A 24,492-nucleotide genomic window follows, 5' to 3' on the forward strand; every position below is an offset into this window, starting at 1 on the left:
AAAGTAAAGAAGAAATAATGGTTTCAATTAATTACGTAAATTTTGTGAAAGCTGAACTTTTGACTGCCCACAAAACTATGCTCTGAAGTTTACTTAAACACATTTTTGGTCTATCAGTTTAGACTTTTCAAATATTCATTCAATTTTTTAAAATTTTTTGATTGTTGTATGTGAGCATGTCAGACTGCTCTGAATCCATCAGGTAGAAATGATGTCATAGGATGTTACTGCATTTAAATCTAGTGAATTCTATGTTGATTTTGTTATTTAAATAATACTGCTGTGTGGTGCAAAACAAGGTATTGACTTATTCTAAGTGCCTATCTTATGTTGTTTAAAAATTAGATGCAAAACCCCTTAGAATGGTGATGACTCTGGTTTAAACTTTAATGATGGCTATGAGGTGATACAGCTAAACTAACACAAAATTAAACATAAATTCATATGACCACACAGTTGAATTTTCAACAGAAAGAGAAAAAAAATTAAGGCACTTCTGTTATATCTAGCTTCATATTCTGCTGATATATAGGCTACATATTTAGCTGCAACACAGTGATGAAACTCAAATAATCCTTTAATTTACAACTTGCAAGGATTTGGTCTTCAATCTTTATTATGCAGTCTATGGCAGAAACAAACAATTTCACATTATAACCTTATATTTACACAGACTTTAACAATGAAAATAAGAAATATATTTTGGCTGCAGAATGAAAAAAACAAACAAACAAAAAAAACCCCTGTTCCATATAGTTGTATTTCAGAATACACTTAAATTCATCAAAGTACAATTTTCCTCCAGTTAACTACTGATGATTTATTTACAGAGCAAGTAACAAACAATGTCTAGAAAATACCATTGAACCACAAGTTATCTACATGGATATTTCTAATCTTCATAATAGAAAACAGCTAAGAAGGCATTTGCTGCAGCACATTGTTTCTTCCTGAAATCTTAATGTGTTTTAGCAGCTAATACAAAATGCAGATGCAGACTGTATCATGTTAATTAGAAAAGCAAACATACTGTGAGTTTGGTTAAGAAAAAGTAGATGTCTGTTTTAAAATTTCTTTTTTAAAAAGGTCTAATGCATTAACTGCTCCAAGTACTTCACATAAGGGCTGTTGTTTACTTACAAACTGAAAATGCTGCTGACAGAGCAGCTGAAATTTGAGAAACTACTTGAAAGAGAAGACATCATCAGCCTGTGCAAGCTGTGACAGGCTTACAGCTGCAGTTTTATTCCCAAAGAAATTTATGTTAATCTATGCTATTTTGGGGATCATTTGACAATCAATAACAATGTAGAGTACTTCCGTTTACTCCTATCTTTTAGAAAAAGTGATAGCTCATTGTTTTGATTTTAAAGTTGTTTTTTTTTTTAATTTATGTGAAATAGAAGGAGAAGATGAAGCTTGGAGGCTTTTTTGGGTTTTTTTATCTTGTTTTGGTTGTTTTGGTTTGCTTTTTTTGTTTTTTGTTTTTTGTTTTTTTAAGGGATCACTGAAAAAAAATTTTCCTTTGAAACTGCAAAACATGCAACCCTTGCAAGAGAAGACCTCTTGAACTAAAAATGTATTGTTCTACATGACCTCATGAGACTTCAGCACGTAAATAATCTGCACAGAAAACACCTCTACAAATAAATTTTAAGAGTAAATAGAGTGTACCCAACATTATTACAACTTCATATCCCATTATTTTCCATCCTCAAAAGCTCACCTTATTTTTCAAACTATGGTTGTCTAGCCTTTGAGTTTTTGTTTCCAACCTGTTTTAACACCACCATAACTTACCAAGAGCATATCAGGTTGCTACAGGCACAGTAGCTTTGTTTTAGACTAATGTATGTGCTCCTGGTAAACAGGAATGCTTTGAGCACTGGATTCTGGAAAGGCCCCCACATCTCCTGGCTCTGCTCGCTGTTACATTTCATGCTTCTGTTAAGTGCAATGCAGATGTGCTGCAGAAGCAATTTTTGACAGACTGGAAAAGCAGGCACTTTCCTCTGTGGTATTTTATTTTTTGAGGGAAAGCAAATCCTACATGTTCCCACTAGCACACTGTGGCAGTGGCAACTGCTCTGAGAGCCATGCAGCAGGAGACCCTGTCACGGCAGTGGAGTAGTTTCAGCTTCTTGAAGTTCCAACTGAAAGGAAAGAAATTGCAAATACAATGAACAATTGCTTGATATCTTCCCACCCACAAGTCTCTGTGTGTGTGTGTGTGTGTGTGTGCGTGTGTGTGTGTGTGTTTTTTTAGGAGGAATTTATTTCTCATTTGCAGCTACTGTTCTGATGTATAAAGCTGAGCACATAGCCCAGAGTAAGGCAAGGCTATGCTTTTGTCTGAAGCAACAGAGGAAATGATCACAAAGAAACATTAGTAGGTCTGAAATTTGAATTAGAATATACTTCATATCAAGCCATTTGTTCTCTTTCTAGGGTGGAACTCTCTATGAATTTCATGAGCACAGAAAAATTTCACTCCCTCTCTGTATTCTTTCTGTAGCTGTTACAGGGGAATTCGTGCTTTAGTTGAACACATTCTGTGTTCATATCAGAACAATGTCTAACTTTTGGATTTTCAGTTATAGTCTAGTTTAAATTCTGTGTGAGGTGGGCCTACATCAGCAAACAAACCCAACAATCCCTCAGCCCTGCATGCCCACAGTCTCCCACAGTAGGCTGAGTCCTACTTGCATGCAGGCACAGCAGCACTACAGATGTTTTCACCAAGAAAACCTGCTTGCTGCATGGCACATCCTGAAAGGCTGCAGCCCCTTTTTGCTCAGCAAATTTTGTACAAGAACCTGCTGAGAGCTGAGTGGGACACACTGCAAATCAAGGGTTTATGGAATGGCATAGACACGGATGGAGCCTGGAGATTCACAAAGAGCCCATCTCAACGCATATCAGCTACAAAAGAAAACCCAGTTTTAAGGATCTATTACAGATATTTCATAGATGTCACTCTCTCACCAGAGATTCACCAGATGTCACTATCTTGCTTTTACGAAACTGGTACTTTAAAATTATTATTGAAATACAATATAATTCACAAAGGAGAAATATTAACTTTCTAAAAACACACAGGAAGGCCATTCTCTGTTCGTACAGATAGATGTGAATCTGCCAAGAAGCTGCCCAACTTTTTTCATGTTTCTGCAACAGGAATCACCAGCATTCCCCACGTTTGTTCACAGTGGGTTGTTTAGCACAAAGAAAATTAAGAAGTAAGAAAACACTTATTTCATTCATTTAATCAAAGTGAAACTAGCTTTCAATTTTTCCTTGTTTTAACTTGATACTTGAATCCAATATCCTTTTGATTTCTACATGTGGCTGCCAATCCAGCCAGTAAAGGCAAAGCTTTCAGGGCTGAGCCTTTTGTTGTTGAACATATCTGAGGCTTCATTTTCAACATATGGGGAGGACTTACAGTTTCCATTAGGGCATTTAAACTTATTTCAGTAGTTGACAAAAAAGCATCAGAAGCTAAAATTGAAAAGAAGAGTTACACACTAAATTGTCCCAAAGATGTGCCTATACATAATTTCCTTAATTGCTTGGATGCATTCAGGTGAAGCTGCTATAAAAGCAGCTATAAAAATGGGTCACAAAGAAACTAATCACTGAAACAAATTAAATTTCTCAGATTTCTATAATTATTAATAATCCAGTTCCCTAATTATTTAGGATTTTTAATTGTTAACACATAGATCCTAGCAAAAACTCAGTTTTCAGGGGAAAATAACTATCAATTGATTTTAAATTCAAGAAATTAAACCTTCTTTTATCTCAGAGATAAACTGATGCAGAGAGTCTCTGAGAATTTGAAGTAAAAGCCATTTCAATACACTTGCCAAGATTTTGATATGAGTCAGTTAATGTCAACAACATCAAAAACCCTCACCCATTTGCAAAGGCTTCTATTTGGGCTTCCATTCCCCTCCCCTGCCAATACTTGGTCATAGAGAAAAGTTCAAAGAAAGCAGTTTTGCTTTTCAAGCATTTTTTCCCCCCAGGATTCCATCACTCCTTCTCTATGCAAATGCACTTATAAGATTGCATAAACCCTCCTGAAAACTATAAGCACTTAATCTAAACATTTTTGGCAATGCCAAGGAGCCACAGAGTAGGCCCAAGGCCACTTTATTAACTCAGAATAATATGAATATTTATGATTCCTGTTGGTGCTTTTGAACTGGTAGAAGACACTGTTGTTCCTTCCAACAACTTAAATACTTAAAAGTGTCAACTCTAAATGCTTTTAAATGCTTTAAGAGTGTTAGGCTGTATGTGATTGAGCCTTGCAGCTCTCATTTAGCAGCAGAAAAGAATTTTTACTTGGCAAAAAAGCAACTTGTAGAACATCTGTTTCTTAGAAAATTGTATGAAATGTGCCAAGTACTACAGAGCCTTGCAATTAGAATTCATGCCAAATGCTCTCCAAGGCCTTGTCTACACAAGAAAGAGCTTGTCAGTATACCTCAATCAATAGGAACACAAACTAACTTTCTTTCACAGAAAGCACTTACCTGTAAAAAGAATACCCTGTCTATAGAATTTACAGAATCTCACTGTCTGAGCAAATATTGGTTTGTCTGGGGGTTTATTTTCTTTTTTACTTTCTGAGAGCTAAAGCTTCATTCATTCTAGGGACTTTTGTGTTTAATAATATTAGGTCTTACATTTTTAGTTGCTATTCCAGAGAATCTGTTTAGTGTAGATTAGTTCAACAATCTTGTCTCTCATTCTGATAAAAGCAGATATCAAAAATGTCCCTTACAGCAATGTTTGCAAGAGAAAAAAAAGATAAATTGACTTTAATATTAAGCTTTGAACATGGCTTGCTGTCAATGTATTCCACAGACATTGTGGAGAGTGGGAAAGATTGTACCAAACAGCTGCTGAGCTGAACTCCAGGGAGAAGGCCCAGGTCAGCATTCAGGGAGCACATCTGGCATCAGCAGCTGCCAAAGCAAGGACTGCAGGGATGGTGGGGAGGGAATGGGAGTTGGCCACTTCAGAGTCTTTCAAATACCTGAACATGCAAAGTCCCATCCACCACCTGTGACTGCCTGAGCTACCAAGGGCTGGCTTCTTCTCCCTGGCTCTGGGGAAAACTAATGATTAGTTGCTAGCAACAGCTACCAAAGCAGTCCAACAATTTCTTCAAGCTCTGCACACACCTTTTTTGTTCCATGCAGATTGGCTCTTTGCTTCAGTTTCCATCCTTACTGCCACACTTGGACCTCATTCCTTAGGCTTCTCTCTCTCCTCAACATTCTTCCTCTCAGCATCCCTTCAGCATTCTTCCCCTTCCCTTCAGCATCCTTCCCTTTCCTGCTCTTTACATATGCTTGATTTCTTCATAACTAATTTCATCACTATTCCCTGAAGAGAAAACAAACCCTAACCAGCAAAGAACCCAACTATAGGACTAGCTGTTGGGGAGGATGAAACAAGAAAGCCTTATAAATATGACTGCCTGGCAAAAGATTTTGAGAATATAGAAACTATAAGCGAGATTGAAATGAAAGCAACCTTTGAGATCCCTTAGTTGCTGAACAAAACAATGATGTGACCAGTTGAATGTGATCTCCCCTGGAGGAAACAATTCCCTCTGCAAGCAGGCAGGCCTAAGAGTCAGAGCAGGCCCTGCAGCTTGGCAGATGGGGCCCAAAGAGTAAGATTTAGGGTTTAAAATGTGAACATAGTATGGTAATGTAGTGATTCTTATAGGTTATATGGAAATGTTATAGGATATGCATGCTGTAGTAGATTGGTTAATGAGAATCTGAATATTCAACACAGAAGATGATTAAATGTATTGTAACAGGAACTTCGCTCTCTTATCTCTCTTTTCTCTCTCTCTTAGTCTCGCTCTATCTCTTTTCGCGCCCTTCGTCGCGCCCTTTTCTCTCTTTGTCTCTTTGTCTTCACCTCTGCACTCCTTCACCCCCTCCTTTCTACATGCTCTCCGCTCTTAAACCTTTGTCTTTAACTCTCTTACACTTTAAGCCTCTCTTCTCTCGGGCCTGCTCCAAGCTGGGGCTGGCAGCTCCCAGCAGGGCCCTGCACCCACGCCCTTTGCAATAAACTGCAAGTTATACGACTTGGCTTCAAAGAGATCTCGTCTCCGTCTGTCCCGACCATGCGACCTCCCCCACGGCTCCTACAACTAGCTTCCTCCTTATTGCCACTCTCAAGATCACTTCACTCGCTTGCTCCATCCCTGCCCCAGCAGGCTGTCTCTCTTGGTGGTGTAGGCTGAAACATCTCTCTGGGAAACATCACCTTCTAATCTGTGCTCAGGCAAACAGATTTTATTCCACTCAGCCTCTAGGCAGTACCTAGTACACACTAATCTTTCCTATGGGTAGAAATTTAGAAGGCTACAGCTCTCCTAGAAGTAATATAAAGATACACAACGAAATGTAGAAAATGGGTGCATACACACTGCACTCTTTAAAGCTGGAATTGTACCAGACAGAAATACAATCTTGCTGTCAGACACAAGCACAATATTGACTCCACTGAGGATTACAAATGCATTATTAACAGATGAATGTAGTAGTTTGCTACACCTAGTAAATACTACAATACATACATACGTACATATATATGTGCACCTATGCCAAGTTTGGCGGTTCTGCCTCACCACCAGACTGAGCAGCTGCTGATTTCACAGGCCACAGTTTGGCATGGATGAGTCAGACATGGGTGAACAACACCAATTGTTGATGCTTAATAAAGCTTCTCGCTTTAGCCCTTCTCCCTTTAGACTTCCCTCCTCTTTTATGGTGCAATTACTGTTTAGTCTCCTTGGAGATGGGAATTCTCTTATTTGGGCTATCTGGCAGCAGCTGAGTGTCAGGCAGGTAGCTGCTTTCACAAGAAGCCCCCGAGTTCTGCACCTGGAGGAGGCAGCCAGCTTGTGGCTGAAGTGGCAGCAGTGAGAAACTGTTGCATGAGCAACCTGAGTATATTGCTGAAAGGTGATACAGCAAGGAATGAAACAGGCTTATGCCTTTTGTTCTTATTTTTAAGGAATTACAGAGACAACTCGGACTTAGTTTAGTGCTTGCAATATGCTTGAGTTACTTTCATGAATGTTAAGATTTGCTTTCCTGTTTTGCTGAGAGATGAAGCTTGGAAAATCTCAACACTAAGCACAGGACCATGGATATTGAACATGTACAAAACAGCTTATTTGCAAACATGATGCAAAAATATGCTGAATAAAAAAACCAGAAACAACTCTTGTCATCTGATGTGCCATAAAATCCCTACTTCTTAAAAGCTTTTTCTACATGGAAAAGGTATTTTCTTGGTATACCTGAAATGGCAAAATGGCACATTAGTATTTAACATGTGTGTATATATTTTCATATCTATATATACATATATATACACATCTAACCCCACCTTATTCACCACATAATTATCTGACACAAGAACTGCATGTAGACAAGCCTTGGTCTACCCCTTGCATGATTTTCAGGACAAGCAAGGCCAGGTAGGCCTTCTTTGTATACATCAATCAAAGTGAACATGCACAGTTTTTTATCTTTTTATTCACTGTTGCAATGGGAGAAGATGAGAGATCTATATTCTGTCCCACTCCTGTTTCCATCAGCAGACAAGGAGTATGAACAGGAAAATCTGTTTTCCAACCTGTTGCAAACACCCTGCAAGTGAAACACTTTTTAAAATGTGCTTTGTACATGCATGCACGCTGAACCCAGTCACTCAAGGTACCCTTTAGAACCATTGGCTTCTGAGCAACAAGCAAGGCAGAGAACAACTTAGCACCATGCAGGACTGGGGTCTCTGTGTATGCATACACCAGTTTCAAACACAACTTTGAAAGTGTTCAGACCTTCCAAAAGCTACAAATCAGTGTAAGTGGTAACTTCAGAGCACATGTCATCTCCAAGCGGGTGGCCTGGATCCAGAGATGACATCTCCACTGCTAGTCATACCTGGTGGTTAGTCCTATCCACAGTGTTGGCAGTGGAAGCATGGTCGCGAGTGTTTTGTCGGACTCGGGTGGAGTTTTGCTGCTCAATGGTTGAGGAGGTGGGGATGCAGAACTCTCTGAAACACCTTTTGAAATTCTCATCTAGAAACGCATAAAGGACCGGATTAAGGCAGCTATTTGTATACCCTAGAGCAATACAGAAGTGCCAGGAGACAGTCTGGAAAGTAGTTTCTGGGATGTTGACCAGGGCTTTAATGATAACGTAAATGTGGATGGGAGTCCAGCATACAATGAACACTGCCACCACCACAAGAACCATCCTGGTGATTCTCCTCAGGTTCCTGTCCTTCTCTTTGGAGCCGGACAACATGCGGACGCTCTTCAGGCGTAAAATCATCAGCCCGTAACACACCGTAATGATCAGCACCGGCATGATGAAGGCAAAGATGAACACACAGATTTTCAGGAGGTTCTCCCAGTACCAAGCAGGGTGGGAGAATGTAAGGGTGCAGTCAATTGAGCCTGAGGAAAAGGAAAACAGCAGAGAAGAACATTCAGGTCAGTTTTTTATTTGCTTTTTTTTAATCCTTTCTTTAATTAAATATCGTAGGCAAATATATGAAGACTTTACACCTAAGCAAACGTGTAAAATGAAGCAATCTGTGACCTGTCATTTACACAAACATTGGTAGGATGGAGTGCATGAAGCTTGAGTTAGGAAAACAAAACCAAATTAACATGTTCTCTTTAGCACATTATGGCTTGGAATTTAATGGCTAATAAACAAGGAAAATAATTGAATTGTCACATATGCTTAAGCTTTGACTGATTTTCATTTTCAGTATAAAACATGGTGAAAAGAAAGATTGTTAAGCCACCATATATATGCTGAGAGTTTGTGCATTTCAGAGCAATGGGGAAGAGAATGCCATGACACTTGGTAACTATGCACTGTGGAGAGTCTGGATTTATGCTGACGTGCTGTCACTGCCCCTTTATGGAAGGTCTCGGAGCACCAGTGCTCCAGAATGTGCTCTCTGCTCTGTATCATGTCCTGCCAGGCAGAGAGTAACATATCTATGACTGTCAGCTTCCCAGAGGGAGTATCCTGGGTAAAGCACAGGCTCCTGTGCTGAAGGGCAGTGCAGAACTGCGCCACAGCAGAAGGCAGGCAGGCACAGATTGGCTTTTCCAAACACTGCAGTAACTGAGTGGGACTGCAAGACTTGCAAGAACCCACTGAAGGAGCTGGAGCTGCTTGTTGTAAAACACAGATCACAGGTACTGCTTGTCCAGTCAACTACAGTCAGATACAAAATTGTTGAACGGGCTCATTTGCACTGATACTTCCTTTACACATGTTGGAGGTCAGAAGTTAATTCAACGCCTCTACAATACAGTGAAACAATGCAGAAAAGAGTTGAAATGTAGAGTATTCAATTTAGGAATGAAAGCCAGACTTACCATGCCTGTATTTAGTAGTTGCCATGAACATAACTGGCAGGCCAATGGCAGAGGAAAGAATCCAGTTGCAGACATTGACAATTTTGGCATTTCGGGGGGTGCGGAAATCAAGGGCCTTAACTGGGTGGCAAACAGCCACATAGCGATCCACACTCATGGTGCAGAGAGTGAAGATACTGGTGAACATATTGTAGTAGTCTATGGATATGACAATCTTACAGAGGATGGTACCGAATGGCCAGGTTCCCATCAAGTAATTCACGCTCTGGAATGGCAGAGTACTTGTTGCTAGGGCATCTGCCAATGCAAGATTGAAAATATAGATGTTGGTGGCAGTCTTCATTTTCGTGTACCTAGGAAAAAAAATTGGCAGAGCATGTGAGTGACCACAAATGACATTGTTAAATAAAACCAAATTCAGTGCATCATCTATAAAAAGCTTCTGTACAATAATGTGCTAGATACTGTCAAAGATCACATTTCCTGCTTTTAAAGAAATGACCACGCTATGATTCACCTCCATGTTGGCAGTTCAGTGAGACATCAGCTAAAGGGCGTAAGGAAAAAAAGATTAATTTAACTTGTGCAGAAGAAAAAGATACAAATAGAAGAAACAATATTATAGATGCTAACAAATTGACAAGATGAAAAAATTGTATGTTTTCAGATCCGATACTGTACTACATGGATAGATTTTCTGTACCTGCTGATGTCGTGCCAAATATCAAAACTATGTTCTGTAGAAATAGAAAATTCATTCTGTTGTGAAGTAGTAATGATGTAATTTCAAATAAGCAGCACTTGAGATCCATTTTTTATGTGGATGCTGTACTTTTGCAGTGGTACAAAAAAAAAAAAAAAAAAATCAATTTAAGTAATGTTCATGCTGCCCTGATCGCTGCTGAGGTTGCTGGGCCCTGTGGCTACTTGGATTTTGGGGGATCAGATGGCTTGCTCTTTTGATGAAACTTCCTTCCATTTCTGCAAAACTAATAAGAAGAGTGTTTGATCAAATATTTTACAATTTATGGAGTGCTTTTCAAGAGGAATAGCTCATTTCAAAAGACTTGTCAGGGAACCTGCTAGGGAAAGCAAAACGTAAAATACATAATTTTGTGGGTTTTATCTCTCTGAGTTAGATTGCTTCAGAACATGAGTCAGTGGCAAAAAATCCCAATGAAAGGATTGTGTAGTGAATGTGCATTTGGAACTTTTCTTTGGTGGACTGTGCAGAAATGCAGACTTCATGTTGAATGGACCTAGAAAGCTTTTATGATGAACATTTGAAGTCATTGATGCTGGATTTGTTCTCTCATTTTTAGCACTGAGCATGAGAAGGCACTTACAATCCTAATTTTTATTTAGGGTGGCTTTTAAAACAGATTTTCAAGATGATACAAACGCTATCTTGACTGCTGCCTTGAGAAAGTAAGATCTGAATATGATACGTTCAAGTTGTAAATAAACTCCATATTCTGAAAGTCCTGTAAAAACTTTCCTTACTCCATTTATATAACAAGTTTGTAACTAACATAGGAGGAGGTAGATGCTGCAAGCATCTACAACTCTCTCTTCTGGAACTTGGGGAATATGTACAGGATTGCAGTGTGGGAGAGGTACACAATAAAAGCTACAGCTCTAAAAACTGTTTGGAAGGAGAAGAAAATATTTCTCGGGCAATTTGCTGTAGAATCTTCCAGATGAGAATGAAAGCAGCAACATTTATATTCTGCTTTGAATATTATCCAGTACTAAGCTCTGTGGTTTATCAAAATGAGTATCTCTCCAAAGGTGTGAGATATCCAGGAGTAGCTGAAGGTTTGTCCAGAGCTGACCTGAAGGTTTGGTTGTGTTGTGAGCAGACATATCCAGCTGGCTCCCACCTGATCTGCTCAGGCTGGGACAGCGACAGAGGGGCAGTGGCTCTCAAAGGTGATGAGGGTTCTGTGCCCTCACCTGGGCTGCTGAGCCCTGCTCAGACCTTGGATGATTGCCTGCCTTCTTCACAGCTAGACAAGAAAGCCCACTTGGGAATGCTGCTCAGTGCTGCTGCCATCACACATGATTCTGGGACAGGTCTGTCTGCAGAGCGCCTCCTCAGGTAATAATGACAATGCTTTGTCAGCAGTAATTAAAGCCATTATGATTTAAAAGGAATGCTTGATGCAGCAAAAAAGCCCAAACCATCAACCAATATGTAAATGACTTTCAGGTTAGAGGATGGACAGAAAAACACTCTGAATAAACAGAATAAAGTTTCTTCACTGGGCATGGGGCTTATCCCACTTAAATACTACATATTTTTCAGTTTTGCAATCTAATTTTCAGTTTTGCCAGTTTAAGTTTAAAAGTTCTTGGACTTGCTTTATTTAATGGCCTCTATACACCATTTATGAAGGGTTTTGCTTGTTGTACTCTGTAATCTTTGTACTTCTAATCATGCTGTTCTTACAACGAATAGAAGCAGAGCTCTTACGGTGATAGAAAGTATTTACCTCCACCTGCTGCCTAATCAACAAAAGCCTATTGAAATTTACAATATTCTTTTCAGTGAATTCTATGGGCATTTCTCTGCACGAAATATTTAAAGATTTTATAAGGGGCTTATTTCTGCAAGGTACATTTTGAAAAACATGTATTTTTCTAAATTAGTAGATTATCAGTGTTCCCAGGATTATTTTTTTGGCATGAACAAATAAATACCAAAGCACTTGATTAAACATAATTTTAACAGCATGAAAAGCAACAGTCAGTCAAAATGAAGCTTTTCAAAGTCTCAAACGTAGCTGCTATTATACTTTTTGCTAAGGTATCAGTCTACCTATGTGAACAAGCAGAACAAATATTTCCATTATCCAGACACAGATGGTTATGTGATTCTACTTCTACAGTTGAGATGGACTTAGTAATACCAAAATTTATAAATGCAATATTTAAAGATACTGCTTTCACACTTTCATTCAAACTTACTAGAGAATCTAAAATTTAACAGACACATAGAGAAAAAAATCTTAATTGTGAACTCATAAAAATCTGAATACTGGTATTTAGACTACATTGAAATTTCAGCATCTAAAACATCAAGTCTGTTAAATTCTGCACAACACACAAGTTTGCAAGTGAAGACAGAAGTTAGTTTTGGGTGGCCTTACTTTTATTTTACAACTCTGCAAGGAAAAAAACTAATAGAATGTGATGAACTGGGGACTTTTTGTGAATATTTAGTGCAATACTGCTCTTGGTATATATCCAAATCAATTATGCTCATTATAATACTGGCACCTACTAGTATACCCCTTCTAATTTCCCCAGTGCAGGTTTTGTATTATAAAATATCTGTTCAAAAACTGTTGTTTTGCTGCTAATAGTAGATGATAAATCAGGTTTACAACAGTAAGAATACACTTTATGTCTGTCTAATTTTTTAGGGAAAGCTCAGCCTTGTCTTTATCTTCAATCCTACAAAGCTTTAAAGTAGACTTCAAGTTTGAAGACCTGAGATTTGCTTGGAATAAGTAAAAGCAATGGAGAAAAGAGTGAGAATTCAGCTCAGATAGTCACCATGTTCCTAGCATTCAAGGATTAATAGAAAGCCTTGAAATGGACCCCTCAACTGTCTGCCCACAGGCAACTTGTAGTTTGTAAACCAAATAAAACTTTCACCAGGTTAATCATTCACCATATTAATCTCAGAGAGACTCTGGCTCCCAAGGGTAACAGCACCTTCCCTTCCACTTCTCATGCAACAGGAGAGATGTGAGCATGTCTGTGACTCTTAATTAAGCCTCACAGAGTTTTTATAGTGCTATTGTGGTCTATACAACTGATGTAGTCTTGTCCCTACTGCTCCCTAGTCAAGTGGTTTACATCCATGTGGATTGTTGAGACATCCTCTCCTCTGCCCTTCTGGATCAGATCAGATTTACAGCATCCTTGGACCACTGGGCTGGTGCAAAGAAGCTAGAGGGGTCCACATTTAGTTCAGTGTAATACAGACTATTATTATTATTATTATTATTATTATTATTATTATTAATAATAATAATAATAATAATAATAATAATAATAATAATAATAATAATAATAATACCACACCAATAAAAATAATAATGATAAATTATTATTATTATTATATTGTTATACTGATTATTATTAATGATAATGATGCAGCTCAGAATAATACATAACATTACAAATTAATTTGAAGAATTTGCTCTCTGAATAACATCAATGAGGAGGAAAGCAGAAAGTCTTTTGCACTTAGGAAATGGAATGGGCTGGTCGATGACAGACTGGTAATAATTACTGTCAGCAGCACAAAGGCATGCAAGGTTTTGCCTACAGAATTCTAATTTGGAGACAAAGACTACTTCAAGATCTGTGTTGAAGTTCAGCACAAAATACATGAAAAACTGGACAAAAACACTGGAGATTCACTGCAGAAAGCAGTCACTCTCAAGAATGGTTTGGCTGCTGAAAGAAACAACAGCCAACTGTTAGGTCTTGCATACAGACAACCTGACATAACTCTTCCTGATGCTGGAGATTAGGTTAGCATTTCAAATTCATGTTCCTCTTGCATAAATGACTTGTTAAACAAATGAAGAATCATTATGTGCATACATTAGATTAGCTGAGGTTGTCTTGGGTGGCAAGATTAAAAACATGTGAAGTATGCCTAGTTGAATCAATTTAATTTTTTTTCCCCATGACTGTTTCAGTGTACCTTGTATAATGCAACTCAAAAACAGTAGGAAAAAGGGATTTTTTGCATGTTTTCTTGAGATATCAGGTACTTTCAATTTTTCTTGAGCCCTTAAAGCTTTGAACAAAGTCATGATCTACTCAAGGTGGTCTGTAAAAACCTGAAAATTTTTTCTGTCTGTCAATCCAGTTTTAAAATTTAACACTGAAATGAAGTCTCTCAAGCCACATTCTGGAAAGTACCTTTGAGCTAAAGGGTCTCAAAAGGGACTTTACTGACATCCATCTATTTTATTATCCTTTTCTTCCCACAGTAATGGGTCTCCATAGAGTGAAAGACCCATACTATATCTCAGCCACAGCTAAGACATGTGCTGTGGCAGGCTGTAACCTACTAAAAGTTTTGAAGTCATATATATTCTGGATAGGTCTGACCTTCCTGTCTGTGAGCACATGATTTAATTACCTTGAAAACTTAAGTCTTTGATTTTTCTATTAATGGGTACTTCGGAATGCTTTTTCCTTAAGCCATGGCTACAAGCACCATAAATTTGTGCACAACCCTGATAGGTTATTAGGCAGTAAGGCCACCCAGATTGGAAGTGCCATCCTGTGGTTAACAACCTCTGCATCCTTTTGATGAATATTCTGCTAAGAGATCTTATTTCTGTAAGAAATAGATGTAAGGCTGTAATTTCAACACAGTAAGCCCTGAGTGAACCAAACCAACAACAAATTGAAAAACGAAACAAAGCCTTAAGAAGGTATAATAGAGCTGAAAGCATTCACACTTGGTTGCAATGAAATTGAGCAATTTGCACCACATTCACTTACTTCCTGCACCCATCCTGAGTTTGGGGGTAAAGGCTGAAATGGGAGAGAGAGGAAGCTTTTGCTGCCTTTAAGAGAGACAGAAGCAGTTGCTGTTCCCTCCTGCTAAAGTCTTGCATCCTGACTCCCAGCACAGTGCTACCCATTCACTTCTGTGACCTGTCATGGTGGTTTAATTAGAGATGAAAAATACTAGGCATCACTTAGGTGTCAGGGCATGACATCCTGAGGGAGTCCAGTAGATCTAAGATCAAAGAGTTATTTGACATACTCAGTCATACTTCACACACATTGTTCTAGAGCAGCTTTCTCTCCTTCCTTCACTCACTGGCAAGGTCTGTCCATTTTCTGAAGGAGTCTGAGCATGTATGGGGTCAGTGTGGGCCTGAGCACAGGGCAGGGAACTGCTGCACTGTAGCTGCTTCAGTTGCTATCTCTTTTCTCCCTAGAAATTTGTTTTCCCACTGCTTTGTCACTTTATTCTAATCCATGGTACAACCGAGATTTGGCCAGAATGACACCAAAGTTGACTTCCCATGGGTTACCTTGTTAGCATCTCTGACTTCCCACCCAGATTATCCCTTCCTCTCATCAGGACAGTGCCAAGGCAGGTGCAGATCCAGCAGTATTTGCTTACAGGATGCAGGAGAAACAAGCAGAGCACATCACCTCCTGGGAAGTAGCACAACTCATTTTTTCTGGTACTCAGAACCCATCAGGAATTTATCTCATACCTCAGCTTTGGGAGAGGGTGAGCTAAACAAAAGCCTTTTAGACAGAATCACCTTTAGTCTTCAGTGCCAGTCTTTTGGGAAATGATGTGGAGTTATGAGGGCATCTGACTCATCCTGTTTTTCTGTGATGGACTTTGGACTAAAAATGACTTGCTGCTGTCTTTGTGGCTCTTCCCAATTTTATTTTTTTTTTGGCTACTGAAAGGCATAACATAGAAGTTTTCTTTCTGCTATTTAGTTTAGGCCAGTGAGTTTAGTCCCTACACGGAGAAAATAAAACAAGCTTTCCCCAGACATCATAAAAAGCTACTTAATGCTAAAAAACAAATGACAGTAATAAGTATGCTTCAGTGCACAAACAGTCATCTGCTGGTACACTTCCTTCCCTTCCAGCCTAGTTGAACAGGGGGAAAATTACCTGCCAATTATTTCAGAACTTAATCTGGCCTGTTTGTTAAACCACTTTTATTTGAGTCTCTGTTTGCCTGGGGCTGAGGCATATATGGGTCTCCAATAAAGGTCATTGCTTTCATGGTTATTGTGTAACATATCTCTCTGAAATAAATCAATGGTGCTAAAAAGGCTAACTTCAATATATTTCCATTATCCAGCAGCAGGTGCTTATTGTTGAAGCTTTTGCTTCGCTAGGAAGACATATAAAGGAAAACTGTCAGTATATTCAATTTCACTTTTTCCCCTCTGCCTTCAGGGAAGTGTGATTGAGAGTAAAACTGCTGACTACACCTCTGATAACAGATAATGTGGTGACATTTTCCTAGAGGGAACAAGTTATCAGCTACTTTGTCTGGTTTCCAGGTGCTGGTACCCTACTCCTGATCTGCAGATTGATCACCTGAGATAAGGATTGTACATGAAATATCCCTGGGCAGCAGGGAAGCAGGCAGGCAAGCCTTTGAAGACAGTTTTAATGCTAGTAGATGTGAGATCCCTAAAGGTGTGGTAGGGAGCAGCAGGTAAGCAATGCCCCTGGTCAGAGGGCAGCAGGGAGGTGGCATGGGCTGGAGGCCAGGCCAAACACACTGTACAGACCAAAGAACACCAGCTATACAAGGTATGGCCTCTTGCATGCAGGAGATTGGGATCATCTGCTGAAGCTGTGGACTGTGATCTGTAAAGAAGTGACAGAGGTGAGACAAAGGAATTAGAGAATAAATGTGGAGGAAGGCTTGCCTGTGATGTGGGGAGAAGGGGAAAGCAGGTAATGGTGGAAGCTGGCATGAGAGGAAGAAGGAGCACAACTATGTGATATGTGAAAAGACCTGAACCCATGTATATAAGTACAAATCATCATATAAGTATAAATCATCATATAAGTACTGAAATCATGGACTCAGTATGTACATGATCAGGATGAGATTGTGTCTGAAACTGTGGCTCTGAGGGAATTACAAACACCACAACCTTTTGAGAGTGATTTGGGTAATTGGCTCCTTAGATGATTTTTCTATAGGGGCAGCACATCCCAGGGCTGAAGATCAGCACTGTGACAAGTGCTGCTCCCTGCCTCCCTTAAAATAGAGACTTCACTCAGTTGGAACTGCTCCACACAACACAAACAGGAGGAGATGTTCCATTTTACACAAACATTTTTGTTCTGAAGTTTTATTCTTGATCTGAGATACCAGATCTTATAGCTGATAATTGAACACTTCTCAGTAAGAAGGTGGAAAAAATCTATTTCATGTCCTTCACAGTTATTTGATTAGCTATGGTGCATCGTCATCTCTACCTTTTTTCATCATGTAAATTCAAAGGAAAATATAAATAAAATTTAGAAGTGTTTAACATTAAATGAATGAATGAGAATGCTTATCACAGCTTGCCTAAGCTGTGGAACTCCTTGATAGTGAACATCATTAAAAGCCCACTTCCAAAAAGGACTAGAGGTCTTTGAAAGATAATTATAATATTCCCACTTTCAACACCATAAATCCAAACTGCATGACATAAACCAAAGAAGACAAAGATGGTTATAAAAAGAGCTTTCTTTGAGGTTAACTTGAGCACAACAATTCAGAAAATAGTTGCTTTTGGATTTTTAAAAAATATAGTTACAAGAGCGTATTTGTATTTTGAAGAGAATTATCAAGCACTGAAAACTTGTTTCCACTTAGAATCATAACGATTCTAAGTGGAAACAAGTTTTATAATAATAATTTTTTGAAGATGTCTGTTAATGAAGATCTCTACAACAACCATCTTATAACACCTAAGCTTAAAAATAACCAAACTGAAATCCATAAAAATGCTTCACACGTTTGTTTTGAAGCAATTTTGTTTTAGTAGTGGCAGTCTTTGTGACCTTCTTCCAATCTTATTTTTGATCCTCATTTTTTTGGGGAATACTGCATGTTAGAAATGTCCACAAAACGCTACTGAATAAATACTGATGCAAACTGCATCTCAGAAAATCTCTGCAGTCTAAAAGTCTATTAGAAGGATACTCACACAGTTTTGCCCCTATTTTTTTCCACTCTGTGACTAAACACCAGCTGCTGGCTATGGCTAGAAAAGAGGCTAGTGAGCTAAATTATGATTCTGTGACATTTGGACTTGCATCATGCTATGTTTGGTATTTTTGTAAATATGTCACCTTTTGATCTAGAAAAGTTATAAAAGCTTATCCACAGTGTTCAGCAAAAGTTATGCTCTATGGTTTGGGAAAACACTGTAAATTAAAATTAAATAAAGCAGTACTTCAGGATTATGTTAGCTACATAGCTCATTAGTCATTAGCTTGCTAGTAATTATGTAATGTAAGCAATATGTGCATACAGTATTTTCTACCTCTACTGAAGCCTTGAAAAATTGGTAACTTTTGATTATTTTTATAAAGAAATAAAAAAAAAAAAAGAGGAAGTGTTTAACACTATTTTTTCATGGGAGCCATTACCATAATGTCACTCCAGGAAAAGTACAGTGGGATCAAACAGCTTTTTACAGGCAAACAGAGTGAGAGCGGTTGTTTCCTGCCCAGCACTGCCTGGTGGCAGGCACTGGCAGAGCCAGAGGGTCTGTGCACCTGGGCCTGGCACACTGTCCTGTGTGCAGGGCTTCACTGGGACTGGGGCCAGGCACAGGCTCTGGAGATGAGTCTGGGGCTGCAGAGCTCTCACTCATCCCTCAGGCGTCTCTGCTTCCTCACTGAGATGGGTGTTACCGCCAGGCTGCAGCCTCATGTGTTTTTGGTCAAATTTTCATCATGTCTGTAAAAACATAATTAAAAAAAAATATAAAGGTATACATTCCATTTTATCTGTCTGCTTTCCTTCATCTTGGGGGAGGGAGGGGAGCTGCTTGCTAGTTAAACATTTACCCACTAGCAAAGCTTGGTAAACTCTGTCACAAACAGTATGCAAACAGGGACACCTGCCTTTCTGTAAGGCAGGATGCTGAGGGTCAGCCCCTTGCTATGCTGCTGATTTAATTCAGCTCCTCTGCTGCTCCTGCCCAAGAGTGCTCCCTCAGTTGTGTCCCCAGGTCTCCTCTGGCTGGTGCTGTGAGCTGTATTAATTCATAATTGACATGACTGGAAAAGGCTGCTGAGGCTTTCAGCTCTTAGCACGGGGGCGGAATCTTTGCAGTCAGTGGAAGAGGCAGGACACCCACACAAGCAATGCTGTGCAAATGCAGAGAGGTTCACGAGGCTGTGGACAGGAAAGAAAAGCAGGAATTTTATGCACTTCTTGGTTACTAAGCTCCCTGATCTGTGCTGCTACAAAGGATGCTGAAGGTCACCTTACATACAACATCCATGACACCATGTCACCTTGCAAGGAACATATTTTTTAGAAACACTTGTTTTACTTCACTCACTTTCAAGCTTGAGATAATTTCCAGGGTTCTTTTTTCTCTAAAAGGAGTCCACACATCTGTGCACATGTGTGAGAATATTTATTTCTCTGGTGCTATCAATTATTTCTACAACTGAAATTTAAACTCTGCCTGTTCTACTTAACAAAACAGTTTTTCTGAATTGTGAGTGAACTCGGCCGAACCAGAGTTTTTAGTGCTGCACAGTCTATCCAGATTAGATGATGCTTCAGCCACAGCTCTTTTTTTTTCAAAACACTATTAAGAGGCTGTTTTGAGACACACAGATTTCTCTTAATTTCAGAGAGAGTATTTCTTCAACTTCTTTCCCTGTTTGCCTTTTCTTTTTCCTTAAAGCAGTATAATAATTTACTCAATGAAAAAAAGAGATTTCCTTCCCGTACAAAGGATTGCAGAGAACCTGAGACCTGTTTGTTTATGGTATGTGAAAAATGTATAGCAAAACAAATGAGGAATCACTCTGAACTTGAGTGACTTCAGTGGCTGTTGGTGGAATTACATTTCTCCCAGAGCATCTGGATTGAGGAGGACTGGGGCCTCTGTGAGCTATTCCTCTCTTCCAGACCTGCAGTGCTTAAGTTTTTCATCTAGGCTCTATTGCAGCTTTCTTGCCTTAATCACAAGGCATATTGTTATTTCTGCTCTAATTGTGAGACTAATATCTCACCAACTCAATGAGAAAGCCAGAAAAGCCTTTGGATTACTGTGTAAACTAATTCAATGCCATATGTTACTAATTGCACACTGTCTTCTTGTATTCCACAGCAGGTAGAAGTAGCATTTGCTGTTGATATAGCCATAATTGTATTGCATGACATTGTATTCATATTAGTAATTTACACTTACACAAAGCACATGAAGAAAACAGATGATAAAAATTATCTATAGATTTTTTCAGATTACAGGAAATTCATGACTAGCAGTAAAGCCTATTAAACTACTGCTGCTGTCACTTAAAGGCATTTTTTGGTACTTGAGAAAGGGAACACTTCAGTGATAGTAAAAGGAGGTTAAGCCTCACATACTACATATAAAACACCTAAATATTAATTCAAGGATGAAAGCATTCAGCTGAATAGGAACCATTTGGAAGGATGAGGAGAGTGGATGAAAATACATTAATTATTATGTAATGTGTATAAATTGGAAATCTTGGAATGCATTTGGTCAGTCTGGTTTGCAGGAAGAGCCTTCTTTTCACATTGATAATCACAATACATTTCTAACCCCTCCTTGGACATATCTGCTTTCTGACCTCTGTCTGTCCCAGCAGAGATAGCAGAGCGGCATTGTCCATGATAATGATAGTTCCCTGCCAGGTCAGCACTCGCACAACTCTGGCTCCAAACCCCTGGATTGGCCTCATGTGGAAAAATTTTAAGAGTAATAATGTTTATAAGAATGATATAATTGTTTTAAAACTATTTCCAAAGAAACCAAGCATGAGATGACAGCATGCAGTACACTCGATCTGAAGTCACTGCTGCTTTCACTGGGGCTGGACTCTGAAAGGTGAGTAGGACAGTTTCAAATATCTAAGCACCTACCTCCCAACTCCTAGTATTTTCAAGACAAACTAGGTACCAATATTACTCAAAAATCTTATTTTTTAGTAGCCTCAATTCCTCTCACAATTAATTTGAAGTTCAATGTTTTGCTCTTCCTGAGCAGGCATGATGGGAAAGACAAATAAAGAAGGGGAGTTTTATATGATGACAAATTCAATCCAGTGAAACTTTGGCCTCTTACATGTAGTTGGATGCAGGGAGGCATGAACGGGAGCACATTTCATCATATTCCATGATCTGAAACACTTTCAAGCTAGTATAGCTTGCAGCGGGAACTAAATCATTAAGTTCCCTCTTGCTGACCGGATACACTACACGTGCAGAGAAGCACAGAAAAGGAATGTATTTTTATGCTGCTTAAGCCACAGATGCTATTCAGGCATTAGCATAAAAAGTCCTTGTCATCCCAACTGCTAAACAGCTGTGGTGCTAACTGGGAAGCAATTCTGTCATACCAAAAGCTGTTCTTGCACAGGAGATGTGGGGTTTGCCCTAAATTCCTGATGGTTTTGGACAAGCCACTTAATTTGTGTTTTCTTCTGTAAAATGAAAATATATATTTGCTTTCTCCGATTGCTTCTGGCTTTTGTTTGTAAGCTGCCATCTCAGGGAAAGATGCTTTCATTAGATAGGAATCTAAATACAAGTGCCTCATTAGATTTGGCTTTGTGGTGCAAGTGTAATTCAATTAATTACTGTAAGAAATATGAACCTAGTAAGGGTTATGCCCAGGATAATAAATACATAATTCCAGGGACAAGCTGAGGCATATTTCTCTGCTGACAGCTATCCTGTCTCTGTTACACTGTACATCTGCTTTTCCTCCCAGAGGAATGCATTCAACACTGCTACGGTGATTGCAGTCGTGCCCCCACTCAGAAGCCTTTCTGCAGATGTATCCTCACACAGACAGCTTGAGTTTCAGACTGACCAAAACCACAGGACAGAAGACAATCTCCCCAGCTCTGTGCATGCAGCCTCTAAAGCACAGTTAAACCACAAGGCTTCTGAACCGCTCTAGTCTGAACCACTGATGGGTATCACTTATGTTCCCGCTGGGTCCACCAGATGCACAGGCTTTGCAGTGACATCCCTGTTGCAACACCCCACGGTGACCGCGACCCTCATCCCCGGCTTTCCACAGCTGGCACTGCTCGCTCTGCATCCATACACCACAAAGCCGCCCGCAGCCGCTGGTTTGCCAGGGATGCCAAGAGACAGCCCGGCTCCTGCGGCCCCGACTCCTCGGGGAGCGCGGAGCTCAGAGGGAGAACGGACGCTATAGACGGGGGGGGGAAATGGAAGTGATGGGGATGCCTCGATAGGAACGGAGCGCGCCCCGGGGCCACTCCTATCTCCCCCTTTAAAAGCGCCCGCTGGGCCCTCCAGGGCTCAATGGATGCTTGGTTTGGGAACGACGAGCAGCCACGAAGGGAGATGAGCTCGGCCGGGCCCCGTCCTGTCAAGCCCCGCCGTCCCGCGGCTCCCGGGAGGTGGCAGTGTTCCCCCACGGAAGGCACCTAGCCACCTGCCCAGCTCCGGGCCGGCAGGGGAGCCTCTCTCATCTCCCGCTCACTCGTTTTCCGCTCATTTACGGGCAATGGATTTATCGCGCGTGATCTGATCTGTAACAGCCCCACTGAGGGCTTTTTCTCTTGCGGGAGAGAAAGTTGCGAAGCGCCGCAGCACAGTCGGAACGCCGGGATTTCAGAAAGCGGTGGCGATCACTGCATACGTATTTATACATGTGTATACACATGTACGTCTGTACACATGTATTTCAATATATGTACACAAATGTATTTCAATATACACATATAAATCTAGACATGAGGCAGAGGATCTCCAAACACGGCCACAGAGAAGCAGTGCCATTTACATTTGGTTCGTGCATTTGGGAGAGCTGGGTGGAAAGGCAGGTGGATGTGTACCGGCTATCCCTGTTACCACCCCGTATCCATGCACCAGCCCGTGCCCATACACGCTCACAGGCAGTGGCTACAGTCCCTTTAAATCCTCGCTCCTTAGGGGACAAGTCCGGGATTCAGGCCCCGTGTGCCCGAGCCGCTCGCAGAGGTGGGCAGCTCGGAGGGTCCTTAGAACATCCTCGGACGCGCAGCGGTTTCTGACGGACCGGCCGCCCCTCACTGCTCCACCGCAAGTTTCTCTTCCTCCATCACCCGCTCCGGCTCTTTATCAAAAACCTCCTTCCCTTTCCCTTTCTTGCGCCCTTCCGCAACCCCAGTGCACCCCTTTACGGGCTGCCCGGCGGAGGGGGCCGCAGCATCCCCGCCGGGACACCGTCCCGCATCCCGGCTCCGGGCGGCGGGGTTCCGCCCCGACGGCAGCGGCCGTGGGCTGCGGGGCGGGGCAGGGCGGCACTCACCTGACGATGACATACATGACCAAGAAGTTGCCGAAGAGCCCCACGACGCAGACCACGGAGTAGAGGGCCATGATGGCGACGGCGGTGACCACGGAGGGGCCGCCGCCCGCGGGCGCGCAGGGCCCGCCGCCGCCCGCGCTGCCATTGCCATTGCCGCCGCAGGGCTCGGAGCGGTTCCAGCCCAGCGCCGCCGAGGCGTTGCCCCAGGCCGGGCAGGGCGGGCGGCAGGCGGAGGCGTTGGCGGCGAGCGGGACCTCCAGGGCTCCGGCGAGGAGCGGCGCGGACCCGTTTCCCAGCAGGTAGGCGACAGCCATGGCTGTCTGACAGCCACGGCCTCAGCGCGTTGCCCCGCTCGCTCCCCGCGCTCCAGGGACGCCCGGCGCGCCGCGCTGCTGCTGCTGCTGCCGCGGTCTCGGCCCGGCGACGGCACCCGCCCGCCCCGACGGCGCGCCCCGCCGCTGGCTGCGGGCACATGTGCGCGGCGGGCGGGGCGGGCCCGGAGGAGGGGCCGTGTCCGCAGGAGCGGCGGGAGCCGCCTCCCGCACCCGCTGCCCGCCGCCCGCCGCCGCTCCTCCCTGGCCCGCGGGACGCGGTGGCGGCCGCCCCCAGCGGCGAGCGGGGCGCACCTGCGGGGGGCAGCGGGCGGCGCGCCGGAGGTGTTCGCTTCCCCTGCGGGTGGCACTTGGAGGCAAAGCGCTTAAAGTGCTCCTTTGCCCAGCGCCACAGGCATCGGTGGCAAACATCGGAAAGAGAGAAGCGGGGGAAACTGACTTGGCGAGATAAAGGCCGGTGCACAGAGAGGAGATCAGTGATTATCGTCTTGGCAAAACGATGTCCTCAGTGATTATAGAGATAACAGAACCTTGTTAAAAGGTGACGAACTTTCGGGCAACACTTCGCAGGGGGTGGTTGTGAACAGAATTATCCTTTAGAAATTACTCGGATCTGAAGGATCCT

The 24,492-nt window shown here is 41.6% G+C and overlaps 1 protein-coding gene across 1 annotated transcript; it reads right to left on the reverse strand.

Annotated features, from left to right (window-relative positions):
• Positions 1-1,373: 1,373 nt before the first annotated feature.
• Positions 1,374-23,849, reverse strand: OPRM1 (opioid receptor mu 1). The gene is made up of 4 exons (XM_059469090.1): positions 23,536-23,849; positions 9,458-9,810; positions 7,995-8,515; positions 1,374-2,153 (listed from the first exon to the last, which is right to left on the reverse strand). Exons 1-4 carry the CDS (start codon positions 23,847-23,849, stop codon positions 2,115-2,117), a joined length of 1,227 nt encoding a protein of 408 aa, XP_059325073.1. The 3' UTR covers positions 1,374-2,114.
• Positions 23,850-24,492: the final 643 nt, after the last annotated feature.

Source organism: Ammospiza nelsoni, chromosome 3 (genome assembly GCF_027579445.1).
Source record: "Ammospiza nelsoni isolate bAmmNel1 chromosome 3, bAmmNel1.pri, whole genome shotgun sequence".
Classification (NCBI taxonomy): Eukaryota; Metazoa; Chordata; class Aves; order Passeriformes; family Passerellidae; genus Ammospiza; species Ammospiza nelsoni.

What these genes read in the sequence shown, in the direction of transcription:
- OPRM1 (XM_059469090.1), bottom strand. Translation starts at nt 23,849, where the DNA reads ATGGCTGTCGCCTACCTGCTGGGAAACGGGTCCGCGCCGCTCCTCGCC. An exon ending in GTCATGTATGTCATCGTCAG is followed by an intron (nt 9,811 to 23,535) that starts GTGAGTGCCGCC and finishes TTTTTTTCCTAG; the next exon opens with GTACACGAAAATGAAGACTG. An exon ending in TGGATAGGACTAACCACCAG is followed by an intron (nt 2,154 to 7,994) that starts GTATGACTAGCA and finishes CTTTCCTTTCAG; the next exon opens with TTGGAACTTCAAGAAGCTGA.